The sequence below is a fragment of the Megalops cyprinoides genome, chromosome 1 (assembly GCF_013368585.1).
Source record: "Megalops cyprinoides isolate fMegCyp1 chromosome 1, fMegCyp1.pri, whole genome shotgun sequence".
Lineage (NCBI taxonomy): Eukaryota > Metazoa > Chordata > Actinopteri > Elopiformes > Megalopidae > Megalops > Megalops cyprinoides.
Genome location: NC_050583.1, coordinates 49,567,279 through 49,592,424, shown reverse-complemented (window position 1 = coordinate 49,592,424; position 25,146 = coordinate 49,567,279). Strand labels below are relative to the sequence as shown.

General features: G+C 45.5%; 3 protein-coding genes across 9 annotated transcripts in view; 1 reads left to right on the top strand and 2 right to left on the bottom strand.

The window, feature by feature from the left end:
- armh3 (armadillo like helical domain containing 3) overlaps positions 1-6,823 on the bottom strand; it is a 56,541-nt gene extending 49,718 nt beyond the window's left edge. Inside the window, exons 1-3 of the mRNA XM_036551124.1 lie at positions 6,732-6,823; positions 1,536-1,639; positions 910-966 (exon numbers count right to left, since the gene is read on the bottom strand). Coding sequence (XP_036407017.1) covers positions 910-966; positions 1,536-1,637 — 159 coding nt within the window. The 5' untranslated portion in view covers positions 1,638-1,639; positions 6,732-6,823. The remainder of the gene's footprint in view (positions 1-909; positions 967-1,535; positions 1,640-6,731) is intronic.
- An 845-nt stretch (positions 6,824-7,668) lies between these two features.
- Positions 7,669-10,782, top strand: LOC118790595 (Hermansky-Pudlak syndrome 6 protein-like). The gene has a single exon (XM_036547557.1). It carries the CDS (start codon positions 7,753-7,755, stop codon positions 10,375-10,377), a length of 2,625 nt encoding a protein of 874 aa, XP_036403450.1. The 5' UTR covers positions 7,669-7,752; the 3' UTR covers positions 10,378-10,782.
- Positions 10,783-20,493: 9,711 nt separating this feature from the next.
- Positions 20,494-25,146, bottom strand: part of LOC118777007 (LIM domain-binding protein 1-like) — a 36,470-nt gene continuing 31,817 nt past the window's right edge. For 3 of the 7 annotated variants that reach the window (XM_036527698.1, XM_036527708.1, XM_036527751.1), the window contains 4 exons: positions 24,735-24,818; positions 23,867-23,990; positions 22,410-22,558; positions 21,286-21,516 (listed from right to left, as the gene is read on the bottom strand). In XM_036527698.1, the coding sequence (XP_036383591.1) occupies positions 21,286-21,516; positions 22,410-22,558; positions 23,867-23,990; positions 24,735-24,818 (588 nt within the window). Of the gene's footprint in view, positions 20,570-21,285; positions 21,517-22,409; positions 22,559-23,866; positions 23,991-24,734; positions 24,819-25,146 lie in introns of those variants that run through there. The other 4 variants (XM_036527724.1, XM_036527733.1, XM_036527742.1 and 1 more) reach the window with 3 other exon arrangements.

The following is a 25,146-nucleotide window of genomic DNA, read 5'->3' as shown; positions in this document are numbered from 1 at the left end:
CCAACGGTCCATCTGTACAGCTTCGGAGAGAGGCAGACATCCGATGACAAAACAGCATTATAATGCTCCCATGGAATCTCTCGGTCAGCATGTCACTTTGTACCTGCAGCATATTGGATCTTTCTGTTCTCCCTCTGTGATGAAATATATGACACTAATCACATGCCTAGAGCTCACATTTAAGTCTTTAAAGAGATGACATGCAGCCTTTTATGCAAATATGACAGAATGACTTCAAAAGGGCTATCGCAGCGACATTCATCTGACTTGTCAAGTATTCACAGCATTGCAAACTTGCTGTCAAGCGGCTCTGTGATTTTGGCCGGCCTCGCCGAACAAGTTTTCACTTTTTAACTCAACCTCCAATATTAGAATCCCTGCCTCGCTGTCAGACAATTTTTTCTTTTCATCGCAAGTCACTGTGAAGCCAAGGTAACACACACTGGATCAAGTGTTCTCTGGGAGATGAAATTACCATATATGACGATGTTAAGCACACCTTCAAGTGTGAGAGAATTTGGGATTTAGCAATATTACCAATATTAAGATGCGTGTGCGTGTGCTTTGTGCAAATGACTCATGAAAAGGGAACACACATATTCAACTTCTTGCGCAAGAAAACAAATTCATTCGTAGTTGTACACACATATTGATAGAGAGAGGCACCAGAATATTTCTATTTTTCTCCTAACTGGACCAATTAAACCACTCCACCCAGTTTTAACTATTCAGTAAGAGTTAGAAATCCTCCTGGTCCCCTTCGTAAACATGTTTATTACAGAACTTTTTCACAGTACCATCAAGCTCACTGTCCCTCAGCACAGAGTCAGGAGAGCGTGAAGGTGGGGCTTGGTCGAGTGGGACAAGTCTAGAGACAGGGGAGTGTCAGTGTGGCTGCATCACCCTCACCTTCATTAGAAAGAGTTCCTCCCAGAAGCGGGGATTGTTCTTGGCAGGGTCTTCTTTCTATCACGGAGAGGGAGGGAGGGAGGGAGGTGAAGAGAATGAGCACACAAAAACATTAAAAACATTAAAAACAAAACATTAAAATGGAACGGCATATAAAACATGGTAAATTCTCAAAAGGGATGGGGGAAGTCAATCTGTAAATATTAACAACTTTACATGTCCGTGTGCAAACAGGCTACTGTAAAAGATTCTAGCAGAAAGAGGGCAGTAGGTATAAAAGAACGTTGTACACTGGTCTTGAGGCCAGGTACTCTGTAACAACTCCCAAAAAGAAGCAATCTGCAGGAGTAGCCACTTAAGACTGTAGCCGTAATGCAGTTTGCAAAGAAACTGAGCCACGATGCATGTATAATATGATTTTTCAGCACCGCATCTCTGCTGTTGAACAGGGAATAAAATCAATCCCTCTCCACATGTGGTCAATCAAACTTCATTCCCAGCGCACAGCCGGGCTAAGGCTGCAGGGAGTATCTCCCCTTTGTGTTAGGGTCATAACAGACCGTGGCATCTGTGATTCATATGAGCCCATAACCCCTGCAACGGGGAAACCGCCACGGCGTTCTTACCGCGAAGATCTCATCGTACATCAGCACCACCTTCTCCTTCAGCGGCTTCTTGGAGGCCGAGGACCTCCTCAGCAGCCCTGCCTTCTTCTCCACCTGGGCCATGGCTGGGAGAGAGAGAAAGGGACAGGCAGGAGTGCCGCTTAGTCGTATGGACTATGGCTCATAATCGAGAGGTTGCTGGTTCAGTTCCCCACTGGGCCACTGCCGCTATATCCTTGGGCAAGGACACGTAAGGTATACTTAAGAAACTTAACCCAGCACTGACTCTGTAAATACACAGCTGTATCAATGGATAACATATAAAAACTGTAACCTAAGTTAATCGCTCTGGATAAAAGGGTTTGCTAAATGACAATAATGTAATGCAGGCCATGAGGCTGGGTACCATTCACAGTAGGAACATCAGCAACTCCTGGCAACAGGCCCATCCCCCCAAGCCTCCTGGAGCCCTCACAATCTGTCCTCACACCACTGTGTCGGGCGGGCCTGCCACACCCAGACAGCACGACCTTGAAAGTCCAGCCGAGGGCAAACATTACAGATGGGCTCTAAAAATGCCCCGATCCAGTGATGTCACTGAAACTGCAAAACAGAACTGAATCTGCACTGTGCACTGAGATTTCCCTGCACGCTGATATTAAATTTTTTTTTGACTATTTTTTTTTTTACTTTCACCATTACAGAGCACTTCTGTAATGGTGATTTTCCTTTTTACAACTGGGGAATGTTAACAGTGATAGCAGATAGAATTAACTGCCAGAAATGATGTCTTGATGCTTCTGTCAGCTAATGTTCAATTTGCTGCTGTAAATGTTTCATGACAGAAATCACCAACGTCCACATCTGCATGGAGTGTAGAAGATGTGATTATTAACTAAGCAGACATCTTTGTGGGCAACTTGAACAACTTAAATATTACCCGTTTATTTTAGCTAAATATTAGCTGCTGTTTGCCAACACCTTCGTCCGCAAAATGCAGCGTGGGTTCAGTGTTTTGCTCAAGAGTACAGCAGCAGTGTTTCACCTGGGTTCTGAAACTGCAACATACTGATACCGGGTCTAATTCCCTAACCACAACTCTGCAGTGTGTAATCCATGTGATCAGCAATGTCCGTTTTCATTCTCCGATTCCTGCACTGAAGATGTGGAACAAGAATCGCCTACATGGTCACTGGGGGTTAAACGGTTCTCCTTGAAATTAATTTTCCCAAAAAACAATGTGTGTGATACTCCCCATATTTCTCCACTTGTGTGCATCTCCCATCTGTCTCACGTTCCCCTTGCATTCCTGTGATCGACACGGATCATCAACCTGTTCCTCTGAGACAATCATCAGCTGCAACATCCGACCCCGAATCACTGCAACCGTTCCCCCGAAGCGATCGCTTACCATGACTATCGAGGAGTGAAACCTGATAGCCATGAACTTCACTCATTCATTCACAGCAAAGCAGTCACTGTTTTAGAGGACCGTGACTGCATTGAAAGGACCACAGTTGGGTGACATGTCTCATTTGCCCATTTAAACTACTTTTGGGTAGCAACTTTTGGCACGCATCAAATGACGGCTGCAGGGACAGTCCACATCCAAGTTACACAAACCTCATACAGTGCCAATGTTTTAATTTCCTTTCGAGTATATGTGACCAGATTTCTGTTCCGTGCAACAGGCAAACATAGCGTGATACAGTGCCTCAATAGGAAGGAGTGGTGTAATTTTCTTAAATCCATGTTATCACCTCCCAATGAAGGTGATCCTTTTATAGGGCTGTAACTCCTCAGAGCTTGAAAATGACAAAACATTTTCCAGGAAAAGGTATCTGAAAGTGGGTCGCAGGGGAAGCGATGAGAGGGACACAGGCAGGCGCACCAAATCAACACTACTTAGAGGGCTGATTTGTCAATCTCTGGAGCACCCACAACACTATCCCTGGGTTTTACTGTTCCAAAGAACCACACTGAGTGCCGTATAACTGCTGGGGCCATAAATTCAACCATCAGGAGGCGTGCTGATAATAAATATTTGCATTTTATGGTAAGGTTTTTTGGCTTTAATCTGCTTTTTCCCCAAACTCTCGGGTGACATCTGACATCAGACATGCTTCCCACAGGTTCAAATTATTGTCATTCCACAGACACTCTTATCCAGAGTGATTTACACAGGTTACAGTTTTATCCATGTATCCAGCTGTAGGCTTTACCCCTACTTTTCATAATTAAACGCCACCGAGTGCTGGGCTGTTACTCATCCACATCCCTATGGATCACCTGATGAGTTAGACAGGAAGAAAATTGGAGCACTCTTCTCCACTCCTATTGATCAATGAAGTTATGATCTTTTTTGAATCTCCTGCTCAAAGGCTGGCTTTTCCACTGAAGACTAACACAACCTCAATTTCAAAGGAGTTTAAGATTGGTGCAAAAAAAGAACAGACGCTCTCTTGTTTATTTGGACAAGGTGATAAATTCTATGATTGTTTTGTCTCTACTGGGGAATAAAAACAAACACATTCACCTGCATGACATGAACAGGACTGTGGTGAGTCAATATACTGAAGCACTTCGGCATGTAAATCTGCCTTGCAGTGGGTAATAAATCCAGTTAGGCTACTACTTTTGTTTGCTTTCTTGTAGAGGTGCGCATGGGAACTTCAAATGCTACAAGGATCCCATACATACAGTAAACAGCACTATCCTCATGAAACATTCATGACTTTCGAAGACTTAAAACTATCTCAAAATATTTCAAGCCTTTGCTGAGCACTGTAGATCAATAAATGTGAAGCACCCTCATATGCAACTCTTTCAGCTTCCACAAGACTTACAAGCACAACAAACACATACAGAAATAAGGGATGTTTGGATAGAGTTGTGGCTTTCCACATTCTGTAAACTGCTGTCTAAGCAAACATCATGTACTGCAGTGAGTGTGAGTTTTCAAGGAAGTATTGACCTTAACTGTCAGAGCTGGGAAACAGACCCTGGTCTCCCACACTACACTGAAGCAACCTCTACATCGTTAAAGGATAGGCCCCACGGCAAGGTGAGAATTTCCTGCTGCAAAGTTCTCACTAGCATTTGCACCCTGCTTGACAGATCTGAAAACTGCACTTCCTTCCTGTTTAAATCAGTGCACACTGCACTCCTGAGTAATGTGAGCACATCCCACTCTTACCACCAGTGTGGCTAGAAGGCGGCAAGGGTTGAGGAAGCGAAGATCTAAATTGCAAGATCTGCAAAAAAGGCCAGGCCTCAGTCATGCGACAAAGCTCTTACAAGGACCACTGGTCTGCTGGGCAAGAATGATTTTAATATGATGAAAAGTCCAGCAAAAGCAGCCCACTTCCTCCAACTTTGCCACAGGAACACAGCGAACCTGCATCTTCCCAGTTCTGTATCATTTACAGTTGCATCACACGCCAGGGCAATTTACACTTAACAGCCGTCACTTAAGAACTGGAGATGTTTCAATCATTAAAGGTTATGATGACATCACTACACTGGATCTGGACCATGTCTGCATACTCCAGGCATAAGCTGCCTTCAAGTGCTGACACAGGACCAGTTTTTTTTTGGCATATACTTTTTAAGGTCAGAATGATGATACATCTGCACTTAAGGACAACTTCTGCCATGAGAAGTTTTCACAGTCTGAACAAAAATAAAAAGGTCTTCCCAAGAGAGTACAGTCAGGTGTATCGAACAGTGGTCTTGTTGGGCAGCTATAAGCAGTCAAGAGGACTGTGCTATTTAAGCATTACACTAGTCATTCCAGCTGTGTCTACAACAGTTAAAAAGGCCGTCAAAGCAACGCCTTAAGATACAGTAGTTCTTTCATATAAACAAATATTACACGTGCACAGCGGAGAAATTGTCAAAGAGGATCTGAAAGGCAAATCTCTACACCTGGCTGTCGCTGCCTTCCGTGAAACACCTTTGTCCCAGTTATGTACCTGGGGATGGAATGACGTTCGTGTCGCTATTATTATGTTTGATACCGATCTTGAAATTGTTATCGTAGATTTCCCCGTTCCCATTAGACTTATTTAGCCAGCTACCTTCTCCCTGTTGTGCAGACACACACAGAGGAATGAAAGACTGATCCTTATAGAAACTAAAGGAATACCAAACACAATATAAATATAACAATAAACATGCTTATTATGATCTTAATTTATTTTACCTTCCCTCTAACCGAGCATATTAGCTTGAAGAAGCCTTCTCCACTTAGCCAGTAAGCTAGTCGTAACGAATAGGAAATCGCCTTCTTTTAAATGTTTGACCGCAAAACATAAAAAAGTTGTGCTGGCCATTGTTGTTAATAATGACAGCTCGTCTACATAAAGAAACACCTAACCGTTTCGAGGTGCAGCTACCTTGCTAATTAATTACTGTATTTTAAGCGTAAGTGAAGTCCGACTCTGCAAATTTTATTAGCGAAACATATCGGTATTTGCGCAATAGGATAGGCCCACTGTCCATTGGATAGGCGTCCTTATCCTGGTCTAGCTATCTTTGCGGGCCTTTCCTCCACTATTTTTTGACGAAATAAAAACATTTTGCAATCTTAACCAACTATAAAAGTGTGCGCAGCAAAATATTTAACACCCGTCACGATACTGTGATGGATGCTTGCAGTTTAACTCATAGAGTGGCATGCTAGCTACTCTGGCTAACGACAAATGCTGTATTTAGCAACACAGACGCTAACATTGATACAAACATGTAACTACAAAAGTTGCAGTGAGCGACATTGATGTTAACGTGCAACTACAAATGTTGCATTTAGCTAGCTTGTGTTTGCCTAATGTTGTAGCTAACGTTGACTAGCTAGCGGCATTCTGCTTTGCTTAGCCAGTTAGCTATAGCTTGCTAGCTGGCTAGCTGCCGACATTGTCTCGTTTACTTTCAACATTTCAGCCACATAGTAAGCTGCAACGAACAGCCAAAACTAAGCAAGTTATTTACCTGACTTGATTAATGTTAGTTCGCATGCTAACGTCTAGGGAGCAAGATAGTTTTGGCGTCCACTTTTCTAACAAGACTACAATGATCCAGAGAACAAGCTAGCTTTGGTAAGCTACGGAATGTAGCCCGGAGGCTGGCTATTACCAAACTTACTTGTCATTGTTGCTTGCTAAGCTGTTGTGGCTGTTTGTTTAAGTTCAGTGACATGCTAGCTACTTCTTCCCCTACCTGAGTCAAACGATATTTCTCACGGATCCATTGCATTCACATGCAGAGGTGGAAGAGTAGAAGCGATGATTTCTGCTGTCTCGGTAAACGCATCGGGCCCTCCCACACAACATGGGAGCTGCTGGGTCTTAGCGTCTCTCTTCACAAAAACGAAACGCTCTTTGTGTATTTCTTTCCAGTCTCGCTAATTCGTGCTTCTCGTAACAACTTTGGTGGATGCTTTTATTCGTTTGGATAACCAGCTGATCACCGAATTATACATAGTATGCCTTTGCAGGACCGCCTAGTCTAACAAGCGTATTTACAGCGAGTCCGTGTGACACCGGTCCCATCCCAGCTGTCAAGCAAGCTACCAAGCTAACTTGTAAAACCATGGCCATTGCTTGTATTATGTGAATGCATAAATGAATAAAGTTACCTATGAGTTAAAACAGTCGAGATGTTTGATTGAGGGGTGTTTCCATCACGGGATCTTAAAAGGACGAAACTGCGCAAGACACTGAAATTTTTTAGTTTAGGGCGTCAAGCTGCACTGGAAAGAGCGCAGATTTACTGATGTTAAAATGATTTGATCGGCTCTATGCAGTCGATCCACACTGTGCAAATATCAATGAATCTCCGCAAACCGCCCGCAGCGTGACGCCCTGAAAAACGCTTGCTAAACACCCGCACGACTTTTCACCCCTCCTCCGCCATGGTTAAAATCTATTGGTTTCCGGATATTAAGAAACTCGTGATGTCAGGAGGGGAGGGAGGGGGCAAGTATAGAGAAATCAAATGACTAATAAATGTAGCTGCCTAGCCACTTATGAGCCGAGCGGTATCAAAACGTAAAAGAAAATCAATTAAACGGGGTATGGATTCGCGATCAAGCTAGGAAACAAACTGCAAGCACCGCGTTTTCTGACGACAAAGGTACTTAAATCTGTAATGGCAAAAGAGTTTAATTAGTTTTTTTACTCTTTCGTGTAGTTTTTTGTTTTATGTCATCTGGTATTTCCACCGCGGATGCTAACGGAACATGAAGCAACTCGTACTGGAACAGGTAACAGATTTTTGCGATTTTACCCGAGGTAAAGATTTTGCTGACTTTTTGAAAGAATTCAGTTTGAGTAGCTGCTATAATGGTAACACCAAGAGCTGTTTGTCCGATGTGCGGATTAGCCCAGACGGACACCACATCCATGTCATTTTCCATAAACCTAAGATCGGTCTCCTGACATTCGACAAATACGAAAGACCAGCGCTGATTCAAACGCAGAAGCACCAGGATTTGTGTTTGACGAGGACGGTGCCTATTGTCGATATCATCTACTTGGCACACGGCAGAAACGCGGACCGTGGTGCAGCCGTACTCGTGGTGATCTTTGAGAATGGTAAGGCAGAGTTCTGGAGGTACTGGGAGCGCAAAGCCGGCTGGCATTTGCTGCACACCTCTGACCTGTGCAACAGCTTCAGGGCGAGGGTGGTCTCCGTCTGTTCCAGCGGCAACTTCATCGTCTGGTGCGAAGAGCGACCGCCCTCGGAAAACTCCCCGGCCCCTGGCGCGACGCGCAGCAACTTCAGGTACTGCATCTGCAAGAGGACGTACGAGGTGGATGAGGCAAACGTGCGTCTGGGGGGCGTGATGATCGCGCTGCACAACAGCCCCCGCTACACGGTGACCGCCTCCGGGGACAACGTGTACCTGCTGCCGGACCCAAAGGCGAACTCCCTGAGGAGCATCTCCAAATTTTTCTTCAAATGGACCCCGCAGCGCGACACTGTGACTATCTGCAGTGCCTGCAAGGGGGCGCTGCTGAAAAAGAGCCCTGCCGCTATCGCAGGCAAGGAGTCTGATTTCAATAAGCTGGTGTCGGACTGTGTTGGCACGCTGGCCGCCCTCGACCCCCCGGAGATCTGGGCCTGCTGTCCTACAGGGAGCGGAGGTCTTGTGCTCCTTCTCAGCTCAGGGTGGGTCAGCTTTCTACAAAGCGATGGTGTTCTGAGGCGGGTCTACAAGCTCGCGGACAACTGTCTGACTGCCGCTGCTGGAGGCCACAGCAGCATGAACCTCTACCAGGAGGTCCTGGCACTGACAGTCGGCCGGACCCTCTTTGTGATAGATGCTCAGTGCGGTTTGGAGCTGGGCAAGGTGGCCCTGAGGAGAGAGGGGATCCTGTTCGTCAACTCCAGGAAGAGGAATGTCCCCCACTTCCTGTCTGAGGCTGGGCTCTTCCTGGTCAAGCGCAGGGAACTGGACCCCAGCCACAAGCTGCCAGGGCACCCAGAGAGTGTGACTCCGGACTCTGTCCTGGCGGAGGCTGTCTTCGAGGAGGCCTGCAGGCACTACCAGCGGAGGAGCCTTAGCGGCGCCCAGCTGACGGTGGAGAAGCTGAAGAGTGGGAGGATGTTCCAGGCCCCCATCTCACTGGCATCCATCCTCAGCGAATACCTGAGGGGCCACAGGGCGGCGGACCTGCTGCAGGGGGGCGGCGGCAGCGCCCACCCCAAGCTGCTGAGCTCGCTGGAGCCTGAACTGAAGGCCATGGTCGCCCTAGAGGAGGTCAAGGCGGCGGCGGTCAGGTCCTCGGAAAAGGAGCTGTTGATTCTATGTGAAAAGCTGGTCCTGGATGAAGTGGGCAGGGTGCTGAGCTCGGAACCAGATGTGGACAGCATCCTCTACCTGAACACTGTCTTCGGCACCTTCCCCACAGAGTCGTGGCAGGCCCTGCAGGTGGTCCTGGGGCTGGGGGTGGATGGGGAGGGCTTCCTCCACAGCCAGGCCCCCGCCGAGGTTTGGAAGGCGGTTCTGGCCCCCGTCCAGCCCGCGGCAGCGGGCTGTGACCCCCAGCGGTGCCCGCCCGCCAATACGGCGGTGCCCGCGTTCGAGCTCCTCTGCCAGTCGCTCTTCCGCTTCCAGTCCGGGTGGCTGCCCAGGTTCCTGGAGATGGCGCAGCAGCACCAGGCCAGTGCCTCCTCCTGCTCCTCCTCCTCCTGCGCCTCCCCTTCCCCCTGGAGCTATGGGGTGCAGGAGAGTGAGGAGAGCCTCCCCCTGTACAAGCGGGCCCTGTCGGTGCTGCCCGCAAACGGCGAGCACCGGGACCTGGAGGTGGAGCTGCTGCTGAGCAGCCAGAGGCCCCGCGGTGTCATGCAGGCCCTGCGCATCCTCATTGGCCAGCAGCAGTGGGGGCGGGTCACCCAGGTGGCGGAGAGGTTTTGCCGGCGGGGCCCCGTGTTCAACAGGGAGATCTTCACCGCCCTGCTGTGTGAGGTCGCCCAGCACCGGCACCTGGACCCCTACCTGGACGTCCTGTGGAGCCTCTGTCCCGAGGACCTGACAGTGAACAGCATCCTGAACATTGTGCTGAAAAGCCTACCGCCCACTCCTCCTGAGCAGAGCCCCGGTCCCTTCCCTGACCGCAGCAGCCAGCTCACCGTCGGACTCCTGAAGCCCCTGCTGAGCAAAGTGCTCCAGAGGGAGACCAAACCCAGCCACCGCTATGCCGAAATTCTCACATGTCCCCCTTTCTCCATCCCCGCGCCCCCCAGCCAGGTTGAGGGGCTGCCCAGGCCTGGAACCGAACAGGGACTGGGTAATCACCAGGACTCCAAGCAGAAGGCCTTACTAGGAAACAGAAAGCCAATAACATCCTTCTGTCTCTGAGCTGCACTTCCCAACATCACTGATTGACCTCTGACCCTTGACCTGGTATATTCCCAGTAGGGACAGTGGAGTATTCCTCATTTAAGTATCTGATGCACACACATTTTGCAGAGAGAATGTGTTAAACTGAGCGGAAAATTTTACAACCAAATCTTTCAGTGATTCTCTAAAAGGCTACCGCTGTGAGTGTTGGAACACACTCAGTTTTGTCTATTTTTTAACCAGGAAGATGCATTATTTCTGATCTAGGTGCTGCCATTGAAAGCTCTTGTGTAATGGCTGGGAGAGTGATTTTCAGTGCAATGTGTTGCAAGCACAAAAAAAACCAGATGGAGAGAGAAAATTTAACTGAAACTAGACTGACATATGCTTTTGCAATGAGCAGGCATAGTTACATAAAGATTTATGGGTGGCATGTCGTAGTTCTAACTACGACATTAATACATAATTCGTTGGCAATAATCAGCATTAATAAAACATGAAATGTATTTCACATAGTTTTAATGGTAGTTGTAGAGTCTTACATCTTCAAGTTTAAATGACACAGTGCTTCAGACATGTTAGAGACCTTACATTTTGTCTATGATTTTTCAGTATATCAATATTAGAGGCAGACCTGTACCAACCAGCAAATCCAGCCTCCCTCAGCTCTTTAAAGGGCTGGAATAACTGAAATCTCTATTGTGTCATACTTTACTTATTATACAAAAAGCATGATCTGATTTGATTTCCTTTCATTGTTTACTAACCTACTTCAAGCTCCTCTACCCTCATACAAAGCCCATAATGCATTGCTTTGCCTCTCCTCTCAGCCAATCGCATTGTTACCTCTCTTTCTTCCAAAGCTGCTCTTGATCACACAAAGCCTTAAATACAGACTCTGGATGCTTAGCTACCTTGTGGATATAGTGTAATCTCTGAGCACTGAGCTGATTTATTTCTCACTGTGAAATAGGGGAATTTTTATCCATTTTATCACCCTACCAGTGGTAACAGGCAGGCACAGTGCAACAAGTTTTTTTATTACATTCTGGGTAGTGTAGGCAGATGAATTAGAAGAATTATGCAACTGAAAAAAATTAAATAAGGAATCTCTCTCCTGCAGAGATATTCCTGGATTTTAAGTTTATATGCAGTACCTACTGCACTATAAGATGTAGGGAGGGACCACCTATGGCACTGAAGTTCTTTTTCAGTGGAGTTAGGCTTTAAATTCTGTTACGCTGCTGTGTGACCTCTGAGGCGCCTTGTCCCCAGCATTCCTCGCTAACCAGCCCCGTGAGGCTCGCAGCTGCGTCTGCACCCTGTTTAAATTGAATTTCTCCAAATTCCATTATGCAGCCAACCGTGCTGCCAGCGCCAGACTGGAGCACGCTGCCACGGGGTCACGCTGGCCTCTGCAATCTGTGCAGCAGTCCAATCTGTGTGTGTGTGTGTGTGCGCGCGCACACATGCACATGTGTATATCAGTAATTTGTATACTATTCAAATGTATAGGTGAGGTACGGTGCTCTAGAAGGTTTCTGTTACTCTCATGAGGAATGGAGAATGGCTAAAAAAGATTCTAGAACAGGTACTGTTCTGGCGCTGTGACTACTTTGGTGATTTCCCTGATTAGTGCCTTTTCAAAATGGAGGTGCTGTTGATTCCACTATGAGTGAGGAGCACTGTCATTTCAAGAGCTTCTTATTTCAAGCCAAAAAGTAACAACACTGTGTATTCGACACAGCTTAGTATTTAATCCCTTAAAAAGCACTAAAGATGTTTCTGTTATGATTCAGTGGTAACTTAATATGTTGCATGTGATGTCGTGTTTTAGTTTTGTTTCTAAATGAAAACTGGTTTTTATTTAAAAATTGATGCTGTTTAGAGTCCACTGCCATATACTTCCTGCTTCTCTGATCTTCCTGTTTTAATTTTGATTTCACATCATGTCACTTCAGTCGCTGAAGTTAAAATTAATATTAAAATATTGTCTAATAATATTTTGAAGGTTTTTTCTAAGCACAACAACCCTGAATAGATCATATCAAAATCTGTTTACACTTTTGGAAGAGGTTACTTTAAAAAGTCAGTGAATAGATGTGGTTTAGGGTTGGACAGAAGTGGAAGGTCAGCTCTTCCACCTCTATCTCAGACACAACAGGGTGCTGTTCATTCTATGCAATATGGCGTATTTTTGTAGAGCTTTGATTGGCTGAAGTAGGTACAGTGAATGGGATGAGCCAATCAGGATATTCTCACATCACAGAATTATCTGCAGCATGACAACCTAGAACATAACTTAGTTCTCAAGCTGGTGCAGTACAGTATGGTAACTTACAGCTTATCCTGTGAAGGTAATGTAGAAGTGGAGTTGGTATGTGTGTGTGTGAGTACTAGTGTGAATTTAATTTAACAGGCAATTCCAACATCTATCCACTCCTCTGAATCAGACTCCTTACAGCTGCCCTGCTGCAAATTAAAGTCTTTAGGAGGTTTTTTTTGCGGTTTGGAAATGTTTTAGGCCTGGTGTGAACACATTTCAGTTTAGCTCAGCTTTTAGTGAACTGGCTTAGTCTTTGTTTTAATGCAGCTTTGAAGTGGATGACATTTTGTGTTATTTTGCCTTAAGCCTACCTTTTATGGCATTTCTGGTTTTGCACTAATTTGTATTTTGTATTTTGATAATGAAGTGATTGGTGCCTGTTATTAGTGATCTGTGTGCTCTGTACAGTTCCTTTGATATGATTAAAACACTTAATATACAAACTGAATTATTAATATTGTAATATAGATAATAATAATATAGAAGCCCCTCTTTCTAAATCCTGGTACATTTGATAAATTAATTGCATCCATTTTTTGCACCACCATAATTTATTTGAGACAAGAAGAGACAAGAAGAAAGATCAATGTTTGTAAATTGGAAAGCATCATATTTAAAGTTTCATTCAGTTTCTCTATTGTAATTTTATGTATTCACTCCACTGACACCAAACTTGAGTGGAAAGTGAAAGAAATGAAAGAAATATTTATCAAAATATTTCTGTATGTGGTATGGAACTGTTGTGTATATCGTATGTAATGTTTGTATTGCAACTTAGTATGGTGAAAGACCTGTTTGATATAAAAGCCATGTGCTGTTTAAACTGAAGGCAAAAAGTTCTGCAGAACTGTTACTTCAGTCATCAAGTCTGTATTTGCATGTTCAGGGATGGGCCAAAACAGGGGGTCTCCTGAAAGGCCTGACTCTTTGCTCTCTACTCCCGTAATTCAAAGAATACTGGAAGAGCTGTCACCTGTTTAGTGTGTGCAAGGTACATTCAAGGTACATGAATTTGACGTGCCATTTTGGAATTAAATTAAAGAGCTCATTTACTGGTTTTGTGTTTATTGTCTCTACCTATCCCCCAATAAAAACAAGATCAGAATTACTGGGTTTGTAATTATTTATCTGGAGGCAGAGAGTGTCAGTGTTTTCTGACCTAATATTATTCCTGGACAAATTTGCTCAATACAGCACTGTACTGTAGGCTATAACTCAATGCACAGTGCTAATACAGCACAACGACAAGTCAGCAGGAGGATGACAGCTGTGTTCCTGCACCATACGCCTTTATTGTTTTTGTTTTATTTAACACAAATTTCTCATTTACACAAACAATACATAGGGACTGTGTAGAATTATTGCCTGCCTCAAAATACAGAAGAAAGAAGTGTGTGCATCTCCACCATGCAATACAGTAATTACACCGCATTTTTATATAATTTCAAACCCAAAGAGGATGATCATCTCTTCCTATGCACCTGCACCCGTTCAGTACAGGCTACAAAGCTGCTGGAGTAAGGGGAAGAAAATGGAAAACAAGTACTAGAATTATTAATCTGAGTATTTAGGGTGTCTGGCTGTTTGTCAGTCCTGAACACCCAGAGCTGGAATGCCAGTTGGCCTCCCCCACCCCCCTCAACTGTGGGCAGGCATGGTCTTTAGCAGATTGCTGTGACAGCAGGAAAGGGGGTCAGCAAAGTGTCACATAACAAAATTAGGTGAGAGGAGGGGGCCCCTCCCCCACTGCTGTTGCCTGGGTTTGCACCAAACAAGCAGGATCAGCTAGGCCATGTGAGAACTCTCGCTACTCTGGTGTAAGTCTGGGTAACCAGGGAGCTGTTGCATGGAGAGATGGGCAGGAGTAAAATATTGACGCTCCCTAATTCCGCCCAGTCTTCCTGTAAGTGAGTCGGTGGCTCTGGGTTACCCACCCCTGATACACAGTCTATTTCCCTTTCTTTTGTGTCTGAGACCGGCCATCCACTCTTAGTAACCGCACACTGAGTTGTGAAATGCAGCACAATCCACCACCCAAAAGCAGTGAAGATCCAATTTGTATCACAAGGTAACATTATGTACAAACAGAGAATGAGAAAAGGAACAGCATCCATAGCCCCTCAAAAAATACCCTAACAGAAATTACCATTATACACGACACCTCTTTAATAACCTGTGACTTGACAATATGCTTGTACGCTACCGTGTTAATATGAACAAGCCTTACCCTTAGTAGTAATTCTTAGTAATAAAACCGTAAAGTACAGTGAGTAAACAACAGTAGTCCGTTAGGGATAAAAATACCAAAAACCCAGTATTTCAAAGTTTTACATAGAGTCTTAAATACAAAGAATCTAATTCCACACAGACACACATTTGTACTGATTCATTGTCACACAGATTATTTGATCAGTAGGTGTCCTTATTCATATTTCTGACAAAACTGTATTTAATTTATTTGACATAACCCAGATGCGTTTTTACATCAGCATTTCTATCTGGCTGGATATTCAGGTTATATGCACAGTTATAGGAGAGAACAGTTGCACCCTTCCCAGCATTATAATCTGTAAATGTGTGGTTACCACCACACCGCCCTGCTGCTCAATACAAAATGTAATACAGGATCTGTGAATATTAGGATCCTCATTATTTGATTGTCTTATGCACCTTATATGTTCACTGTCTTTGACCAGAATTGACCCTCTTCCTCAGGAATCCGGGGTTACAGTGTATGTAGGAAGGACATGTGTGTCACAGCATTTCACATTTATAGTTTGAGACAATAAAATTGCGTGTATCATTTCTGTTCATTTTCACGCCTGTATCTACATTTTTCCTCGACCAATCTTTCATTGATTCCTTTTTTTTTTAGACAGATTACCGACATGGGCCCAAATTTGTTTTGATCCAAACGCAAATGACCAGTTGAAGTGCCCCTCCCCACCTCAGCAGCCTGGCAGCTATGAAGAGGGCAGGGATTTAAACATGCCCAGCTCAGACAGGGAAAGCGCAGAGAATAATCAGACCCTTGTTGCAAAACGAGAGAAAAAAAATCCGCCAGGAATATTTGAGCCTCCCTGAGATTTTGTGAAGCGGGTTCTGCCAAGGGATTTGCTTAAGGCACCTCGGGCTGTTCCATGACAGAGTAAAACCCCAGGAAAAGAGCTCGGTTGGACACACTGAGGATTTCATGACTGAAAAGAGCCTTTCACTTGATTCTTGCTTAAGTAGGTCCAACTAAACAATTTCCCTGGGTTTCATTTTAAAATGCGTGCTGATTTTTTTCCCCAGAAAATTCATTGTAAGCTACTGGTGAATGCAGGCAAAATCAATTGCAAGCAAAACTTGTGACACATGTTATTGTGAGTTGTAAATCAAACTGATACTTTTTCAATGAATATTCCATTAGTACCCGTAAAGTTCCCCACAGCAAGCTCTAGTGTGTCCATCTACACTCGATTTCCCGTTTCTCTTCTCTTCTAAGACGTCACAGGCGCTAGTAATCCACCAAGCACTTTTCCAAGTGCTCAGTCAAGTTGTGCTTATTAAATGAAGCGGCCTTTTTGTCCCGCACCTGTCATTTCTTGTCACGGGCCTCAAGTGATTTCGACAGTATTTCAGATGTCAATACACGTCAGAATAGGAGTCATGTGTAGCTAAGTGTATTCTACAGCTAATCTGAAGAGCCAACTCAAAGCCTTTACGTGCGCAAATTCGTGCGCAATATGCGGTTATCCTTACAGATTTCATTCGTTCGAGGAGCCGTCCGAGTGTCATTTCTCCGCACGTCACTCGCAACATTTCTGGATAAACTGCGCATGCAGTGATTCTGTGAAAAGGCCGAGTTACGCGACCTGCGGCAACAGAGCCCTTACATATTTGCGATCTGTTACGGGCAAACAGGGGAACTTGGTGCCCTTCTCAGAATGCGCGATTAATGTCTCCGAAATGAGAACAATGCGGGCCGTGGCTGTGCGACTCATTTAATCTGATTGGCCTCGCATGCCTTAAGATTGTTCACGGGACCGACCCGGCAGGACTTTCCGAAGCCTGAGGTGCAGGGCGGCAGAGTCCGGATAGAACCAGAGTGAATAATAAAAGATGCCGGTTCGGTTCGGTTATGACGTCCTCACCTGAAACTGCTGGCTCTGTAGAGTATTACCATTCTGCGTGGCCTTGTGATCTTCCACCGACGTTTTGCTCACTCTGCTGCAAAGTTGAACTGAGGTGTGATTTAGTTTCAACGGCCATACAGCTGTATTATCCCAAATCAGCCCACGATAAACAAACTGAGGACTATGTAAATTCTCATCTTTTTTATCATGATTGGAGTTTGCAGTTAAATGGTTGTGTCAGGATGTTTGTGAATGAGAAAATGAAATGAGATTTAGAAGAAATCTATTTTTTAAAAATGGGCTTTATGTGATTCAGGAAAGATGTGGGTTTGCTAGCTCAGTTCTTTTGGCTGTGACTTAGTAATGATATGAAACACACCGTCTCAACTTGATGGTTGTGTGATTTATATAATAGTAAAAAAAATCACAATAACCAAATAAAAACAACAATACAGAGAAGGTGGCCTACATCAAAACTGAACAAACTGTCATATTGTTGGGCTATCAAGCATTTCAAGGACACCTGTCAATTCCTCTAGTTTCAACCAACTGCCAATTTTGCAAGCACTAATCTCGGAAGTATAAGGCTTTTCATAATCCTTTCCTTCTTATTTCTCCCTTTTTCCTTATTTCTATGACTGGGAGGTGCTATACAAATGAAGGCCATTACTGTTATAGGTATTACATGGGCAGGATGCACCAGGATATCCTGAATGGCCCTTTTTTACCATGAACATAATCTTCTGCTCTTACATCCCAAATGGAGGAATCACATGGCCACCTTGATCTCAACCTGAATCTTCCTCAGGTCGTTGACCCCTCCCTCAACCTTCACCATCACCGTGGAGAATGCCCAAGGGGAGGAGCAGAGTGAGCGATGGGCACCACATCAGCTGCTCCCAGATTCCATCCTCCAGTGCAGAGAGCGAGAGAACATAACCTTTGGTATCTAAAATGACACTTGTCCAATTGTTAGCTAATGCATGTAGCATATCGAAAGGGGGTTTCTGTTTCATTATGGGAAAATGAGTTAATCTGCCAAAGGAAACTCCCTGAAAGGATTAATGTAATGTAATGTCGGTCTTTGAGAAAAATGATCCGCTTGAGAAGAAGAAAAAAAAGACATATCATTTGTCTTAGCTATTATAAGTACAGTCATTGAAAACTACCGATTAATTTCATATGGTTGTACTATGTACATGTGTTGGGGGAGCGTTTAATTACGTAAATTTATTACATAATTAAATACACTGTATAAGGGTAATATTGAGGATTACTGGCGGCCATGGCACACAGTTCTATCATTTGTCACTAGAGGGCAGCACAGCTAAAAAGGGCTCACTTTGTGAGTAGGTACAATTTAAGTAAGAAGTGCATATTCTCCAGTATTGCACAACATCAAGTCTAAAGATCACAGGGTAGGCCACACACCCACACACACACCCAGACATACCCATATGCAAAAACAGTTTGTTCAGAAATGAATGAAAAGGAAACTCCAACGCTGACAATAAAGTGAAAATTCATCTTTATTTTGTACCATACATGAATTATCAATGGCAGAAACTAAGCAAACCAAAAATTATATCAAACAGCCCCAAAGAGGAGAGGCTCTAGGGAAAGAGCAAGGGGTACATGTCACCATTTCACTTCGGGTTGCAAATGCGGGCACTACAACGAGCAAATCGTACCTGAAACTTTTCTAGGACTGTGGAACAACACTGACTGCATTTAAATTTAGATCATAACCTAAAACCTGACATGTAAAAGGATTGATATAGCGTTTTCAGAGATTAAAATCTCACTTCAGCACTGCTACCACATGCCATTTTGTCAGGGGAGGCTGAATTTTCTGTGGCGCTCAGGGGCTGCCCTCTGGTGGTGGACACCAGTAATTACAGGGTAACTGGGTGAACTCTCAGGTAGCCTCACTGAGAACATTCAGAGTTTAAGAGGGGAAAGGAGCAGCTAAGGGATCATATAAAATTAGGGTCACAATTATAAAGAGTGAGCAATGAACCAAGACAAATTTTGCTACGCATGTATTCTTCACCAGTAAAAGTTTGAATTTACTTTGCTCCTCTTTGAAGCCCTTCAAATTCAGCCTGGAAAATACAGGATAAATATCAACAATGCTTTTGTATAGAATAAAATGACAAAAGGGAAAAAATGATATACGGAAGCCATATTGGAAGAAAAATGTCCTTTCACTGGAATGGTGACTGTACCCTTAGGTTTTTTTTAATACAAGTTCAAAAAAGAAGGGGGTTTGGGGGTGTCTTTTTTCTTCCTTTTTTATACATTTGATAGGGATGGCTTTAGGGTGCTCTAAGAGAGAATACATTTAATTACAGTTATACAGAACTTTGCTACTACCTTAAATATACAAGCACAAATACACAAAAAACTGAAAATTTTTAAAAAAGAAAAGCCCACACAAAATTACTTTATTTAAAAAAAAAAAAAAACAAACAAAAAACAACATATTTTGGGGGTAGGGGGTTAAAAGGATCTTGCAAGTCCTGTTAGCTCCTTGGTCTGTAGCTTTCAATATCAGTAAAAAAAAAAATAGAAATAAAATAAAAACTTTCTTGGGAAATAGAGGCTAGTATAAAACTTGATTTATTCGTTTCAAACGCTGTTAAATGCTTGTAGGAATTCTTGCTGGAGGGAATAATGCCTTTAACTGTTATCTGTGCTAGCTGAGGTACTGGGCCCCTGCAACCAAAGTAGGGAAATGAATGGACTCTAATGGGGAGAGGGACCGAGCCCAGGTCTCGCCTCAAATGAACGAAGGAGACCTGTTGGTCACCTCCTTCTCTTACGCCTTTGACAGAGCCGGACCGAGGCCTGCTTCGAGCAACGGGCCAGCCCACAGACAGAGGCTAACTGTTCGGAGCCAAATGGTGTGAAATAAAAGCAAAGCTTTCCTCCCTGTCCGGTTGTCATGTTGTACTATACGCATGCTTTATGCATAAAGTGATGATGTGGAGGGTCACCTGGCTACTGGCAAAAGTAAAACCACCAAAATATAGAATGGAAATCCCTCCCCATTCTGAGAGAGCCATGACCTCCCATGTCTGTCCTATACCACCCTCCTCTGTAGAAAATCCTACCCCAACAGACCCACACCATTCTCGTAACATTACTGTAACGCTGCAGCAACATTGCTGCAACGCTGTGAGAGCGCTGCAACCATGCCTGCAGCAGTCAGAGGGTGAGCAACGCCTGACACGTTGCACAGGACAGAATCACGCTTATCCAAAGATATTTGAGGGGTGTTACTCAACTGCTCTGATCACAAAACAAACACAAACCATACGATTCCTAATTCAACAAGAAACATCAATACAAAATTCTTCAGAATTAAGCAGTACACATTTATACAGGTTAAATTTTTTCAGGCCCATCAATATTTAAAATTAGGGGAGAAAGAAAGAAAAAAAATCAGAATAAAAATTGATGGGAGATGCAGAGAAAACAGTGCAGAGAATATTTAGGACATTTCTGTATTATTATTATTTTAGAAATTATCTAAAATAAAACAGGTTAAAAAATAAAACCCCTTCTCCAAAAGCGTGTGTGAAGGAAACAGTCTTGGAATGGTGTTCAGAGTCGTCATCAGACGTTGCGATGGCAAGCGCCACCAAACCCCAGTACCTCAAAGCTTTACTGTCTGTGTGTATTTTTAAACGATTAAACGCGGTGGTTCTCAACTCCGGTCCTCGAGCTCCGGCTCAGTACGGGTTTTTGTTCCAACCGGGTCCTACAAAACAAATAATTGGATTTTTACAAACTGAGCGCCTGCTTGGACCTCAAAGTGCACACAACACTTTTGTTTTCTGTTCCTTTTCTCTTTTTTTGTTTCGGAAAGGTTATGAGAAGGTCTGCAGGGGCAGTGAGAAAGAGAGAGAGGAGAGAAACAGAGGGATCCTGCCCTGCAAGTTGCGAGGACATCCCCCGAGTTGGAACAAGAACCCGCTGAGACGGCCACCCCGCCCCAGCGTGGCGGAGAGATTTGCGCCCTCCCTCCCCCCCAGACACGACGCGGGTGTGTCTCTCACAAAGGGGGGCGCCGAACTACGCACATTTTGAGAGCCGTATTCAGCGAATCCCCTCACAGACCCGCACAAAAAACGACCTCAAAACCAGGTAGCCCAGAGAGACAGACATCGGCTGCAGCTTTGACACCCGACTGGCAAAGCTATGGAATTATGGGTGAGGAGGTGGTGGGGGGGGAGGGGAGGGGGGGTTGGCTGGCAGTTGAGAGGTTTGAAGAAATTGCAGGTAAATAATTAGTCCTTTGCGTCAGAGGAGCTGGGGCTGAGGACCAGGGTTGAGTGCCACCTGGCGAGCGTGGTTCTGCAGGTAGATGAACGGGTTGCCCCTCTCCCCCAACCCTCCCCCCCCAACGCAAGCGGGTGTAATTCCCTACCCCTGCCCCGTCCCCCCAGCTACCCCCCCCATCCCCCCCGTCCCAGTTTACTGGGACGCCTGGGACGTGGGGTTGTCGCTCTTGCTCTCCTGGCTGGAGGGCGCCTTGCTGTTCCAGGGGCTGTTGGCGCCCAGCGCGGGGGAGTTGTTGAAACTGTCCTCGTCGTCGATGCCGTTGGCCGCGTCGAACTGCGTGTTCTCCAGACGCGTGATCAGCCGCTCGTCCTCGTCCCCGAACTCCCCGCCCATGAGGGTGGGCTCTCCCACCACCATCACGTCCTGCAGAGGGGGGCGAGGGGGGCGAGGGGTGCGGGTAGGGGGGAGGAGGAGGGGGGGGGACAGGAAGGGGGCGCAAACATTATCCCCGTAACAGGGGGGAGGAGGAAGGCGGCGGCTGTGCTGCGGATTTGGGTTCGGCTGGGACCCCTCCAAACCCCACCCACCCACTCCGCCCCGGAACCCTTAACCTCACCCTCCCCACCCCAGCCCGGAAACCCTTTTGGATGGCATCTACCAGATTAGCAAACGGACTGCAGTTTAACACAGCTGCTTTGTTTGGTTTGAATGCTCAGAAGCCCTGAAAGCTTGCTGATGTCGGTTGTTGTCATTTTCCCAAGACTTGACCAGCCTGGAGCTTGGCTTTGCACAACAGTTGAGACGCTGAAAAAACCCTGCAGATCCTGACTTTAGCAGGACAGAGGGGGATGTAATGTAGCCAAGACGAGACACCACAGTATGGAGGAACATAGGACGCCCCCCCTACACCCCCCACCCTTTCGACACCCCAAGGCTGCCTCTTGAAAGACTTTGGGACACCAAGAACTGCACGATCCAGAGACTCATTCCGATTCTCACACCAAGACTAGGGACCTCTGGCCGCGCCCCTTAGGACAAGAGTGGCTCTCCGAGAGTATACGCCCACGTGTTTGCCAAAGGTTTGCCGAAGATCACTCAGAGCGAGGGAAAAGTTTGCCACATGGGGAAAAAATGTGTATCATATTTACTACGAGCAAAATTACAGCCACGCTGGAAAGAGACACTCACAGCCAATAATCCCAGTGGCTGCTGCCAGGTTAACAGACTTGTGGAAGAAAGGCGCAGCACGCTGTCAACACCCCCCCCCCACCCCCCTCGGTGTGGGTGCAGAAAGGACACAGAGATCAGATGCTTACAGGTACCTGGCTGGAGAGGGCAAAGCTGCCGGCGGGGCTCTTCTTCTTGCTGTTGCTGTTGGTGTTGGTGCCCCCTCCCGCGCTCATGTTGCTGCCCCCTGACATCTTCCTTTTCCGGCGCTTGTTGGGGGCCTGTCTCGCCGGCTCGGCTGCAGGGGGGAGAGAGTGAGTCAGGCAGGGCTGGATTCGGGAACAGATCCAATCTAAACTCGGCCTAAACTGACTCCACTGGCTCCTGCTAGATGCCATACGCTGATGGCTGTGTAAACCTACAGTATATTTTCTGCTTCTGCTCAGAAACTCTGAGTTACTTTCTTCTACTTTATACTTAGCTTTCTTAAGTCTCTGGCCACCATAACTGCCACATGCAAATCCAGCTCACACTGGTTTCCAGCTCATATAATGGACCCTTTTTCGGAGCTGAACAAAAGAATAACGTTTGCAATGACCATAGCAACTGTAGCTGTACCTTGTGGTGACACCCATATTTTCCTTCGAAAACAATCCAGCAATCACCAAAATGAAGGAAAGAAGAAAAACAACTATGCCTATGCTTTATTACTCTTCGAAGTTCAAAACAAATGTTGACTGAATCCAGGCCTCTGTGTTTAGTTTCTCTGTGGACCCATCACACAGCTTCAAGCATTGTGGGGGAAGTGGAGTGGGCTACACAAACTCCTGTCACTGAGCTTCCTCGGAGAAGTTCTTTAAACACTGCTCTGCATGCAAAGTGAGTATGAACGGAAAAACACGTCACAGAGGAGCAGAATCGCACCATGCGCGTAGCATAGCAGGCTGAGCGCCACACCTTCCTTTGGCCCTTCTCCTCATGGCCGTTAACCATCATTGCGCCGATACGGATGCCCTTATCCTGTGGGACTTACACAGCCTACATGTCCTGGGTCTTATTCAGCTGGATATTTACCAGTGCAGTTTGGGTTCAGTGCCTTACTCAAGGGCACAACAGCAGCGGAACACTACTGGAAGACAACCTGACAGCACTTGTTTAGGGTCTGTGGAGTACCACTCCAGTGGAGGTCGCAGACGGGCAGACGCGTGTGAGCGTGAGACAGACAAGCAGGGATCGGTACCAAATGCTGATGGTTAAGACAGCACACAAACAAAGGGGCATTTAAGACTGATATACGGTAGCGTATGCACCCGACTTCCCTTGGCTTCCTAGGGTGTCTAGTTTCAGGTTAGCACAAGTTGAACGGTGTTGTGCCCACACTCACTGGTCTAAGCCTGGTCTGGACACTGTTTGCTCATGTAACTTGGATGGATAGACTTCTGCTGGAACTCACTCTGGACAAGAGCATCTGCTAAATGAATGTAATGCAATGTAATGTAATGTAATGTAATGTAGTGTAATGTAATGTGATGTAGTGTAATGTAATGTGATGTGAGGCAGCAGCCCGGGGTGGTTTCTGACTCCAGCCCCCGCTCGGGGAACTCACCGGGAGGAGCCACCATCCTCTGCCACTTCTGGAACAGGCACGTCTTCAGGCAGTCCCGCGGGCTCAGGCTGTAGGTCTTGTGTCTGGACATCAGCTCCTGCATGGGCTCCAGGATGACACACAGCTACAGAGGCACAAACGGGGTGGGGTGGGGGGGGGGAGGGTTTGGGTTAGGCAGCGCGAATCACACTCAGAGCACCTTAAACCACCCAATGCTTCATGTAACCCACGACACGCTTCCCAGCAACGCAGCGGCAGATTTAAGCGCATGGATGCCCCACTGACTGTAGAAATGCCCAGCTATTACATCCATTTTATGTTCTCTTTTACTTATACTCATGAAGAACATTACAATAACAAAGTCATTTCATAATGATTTTCTTGTCTGTAAATGTGATCAAATGCAGGAGTATTTTTTCTTTTGTGAGCAGCATTCCGTTATTGTAATATTCAAACTTATAGAACAAAGTCATTTAATGGATCTAAACACACATCACTATTTAAAAGTGTAAGAGTTCCACTGACAATATGCAATAACCTTTGTTGAAGTCATCAGGTTTATGTCAATAAAAACAGCCTTCCTGATGTTATCCCCACAATGTTCTGATCACTGGATCACAGACCACTTGATCCCCAAGTTAACACAGCTCCAAGGGGAACGGCAGAGAAAATAAAACTACAAGTTTTAACAAAACTGAGAGCACCAATCGAATGTAAGCAAACAGTGAACTGCTGCACAAAAGCGTATTTTCGCAGCAGTCTGTAATCCAAATAGAGATTCCACTGCTTCTCCTGCCTAATCCAATATGGCGCCTCCGTGCCCATGCTGGGGTCGCTTTCGATGCACCGCGGCGCTGCGCGCACTCACTCGGAGGTAGTTGAGCGTGGAGTTGGAGAGTCCGCATCTCGTGATGTTTTTCGACAGCTGTTCCGGCATCTGTGGGTCTTGAGCCTGCAGGAGAGACACTGTGAGCCTCAGCTGTTTAACCGCCGCCTGCAAACTGCCACGCTCAAGAAAGCTTCCTCTACCACAAAACAGAAACTGAGGTTTTTCTCCTTTTAAAAAAGAGGAAGTAGGAAAAATTATTCAACTTTCTATCACCATAATTCAGCACAAAATTTCAGAGGCATGATAAATGTCTACCAACATACAGGAGAAAACTCAGAGCATCTTATTTTACAGCAGTGCACCCCACGCTGAATGAAACCCGCAACCCTCAGTGTGCCCTCTGGCTTAGGGGTGCAATCTGGGACTACTACTGAGCCTCAGAGTACTCTCT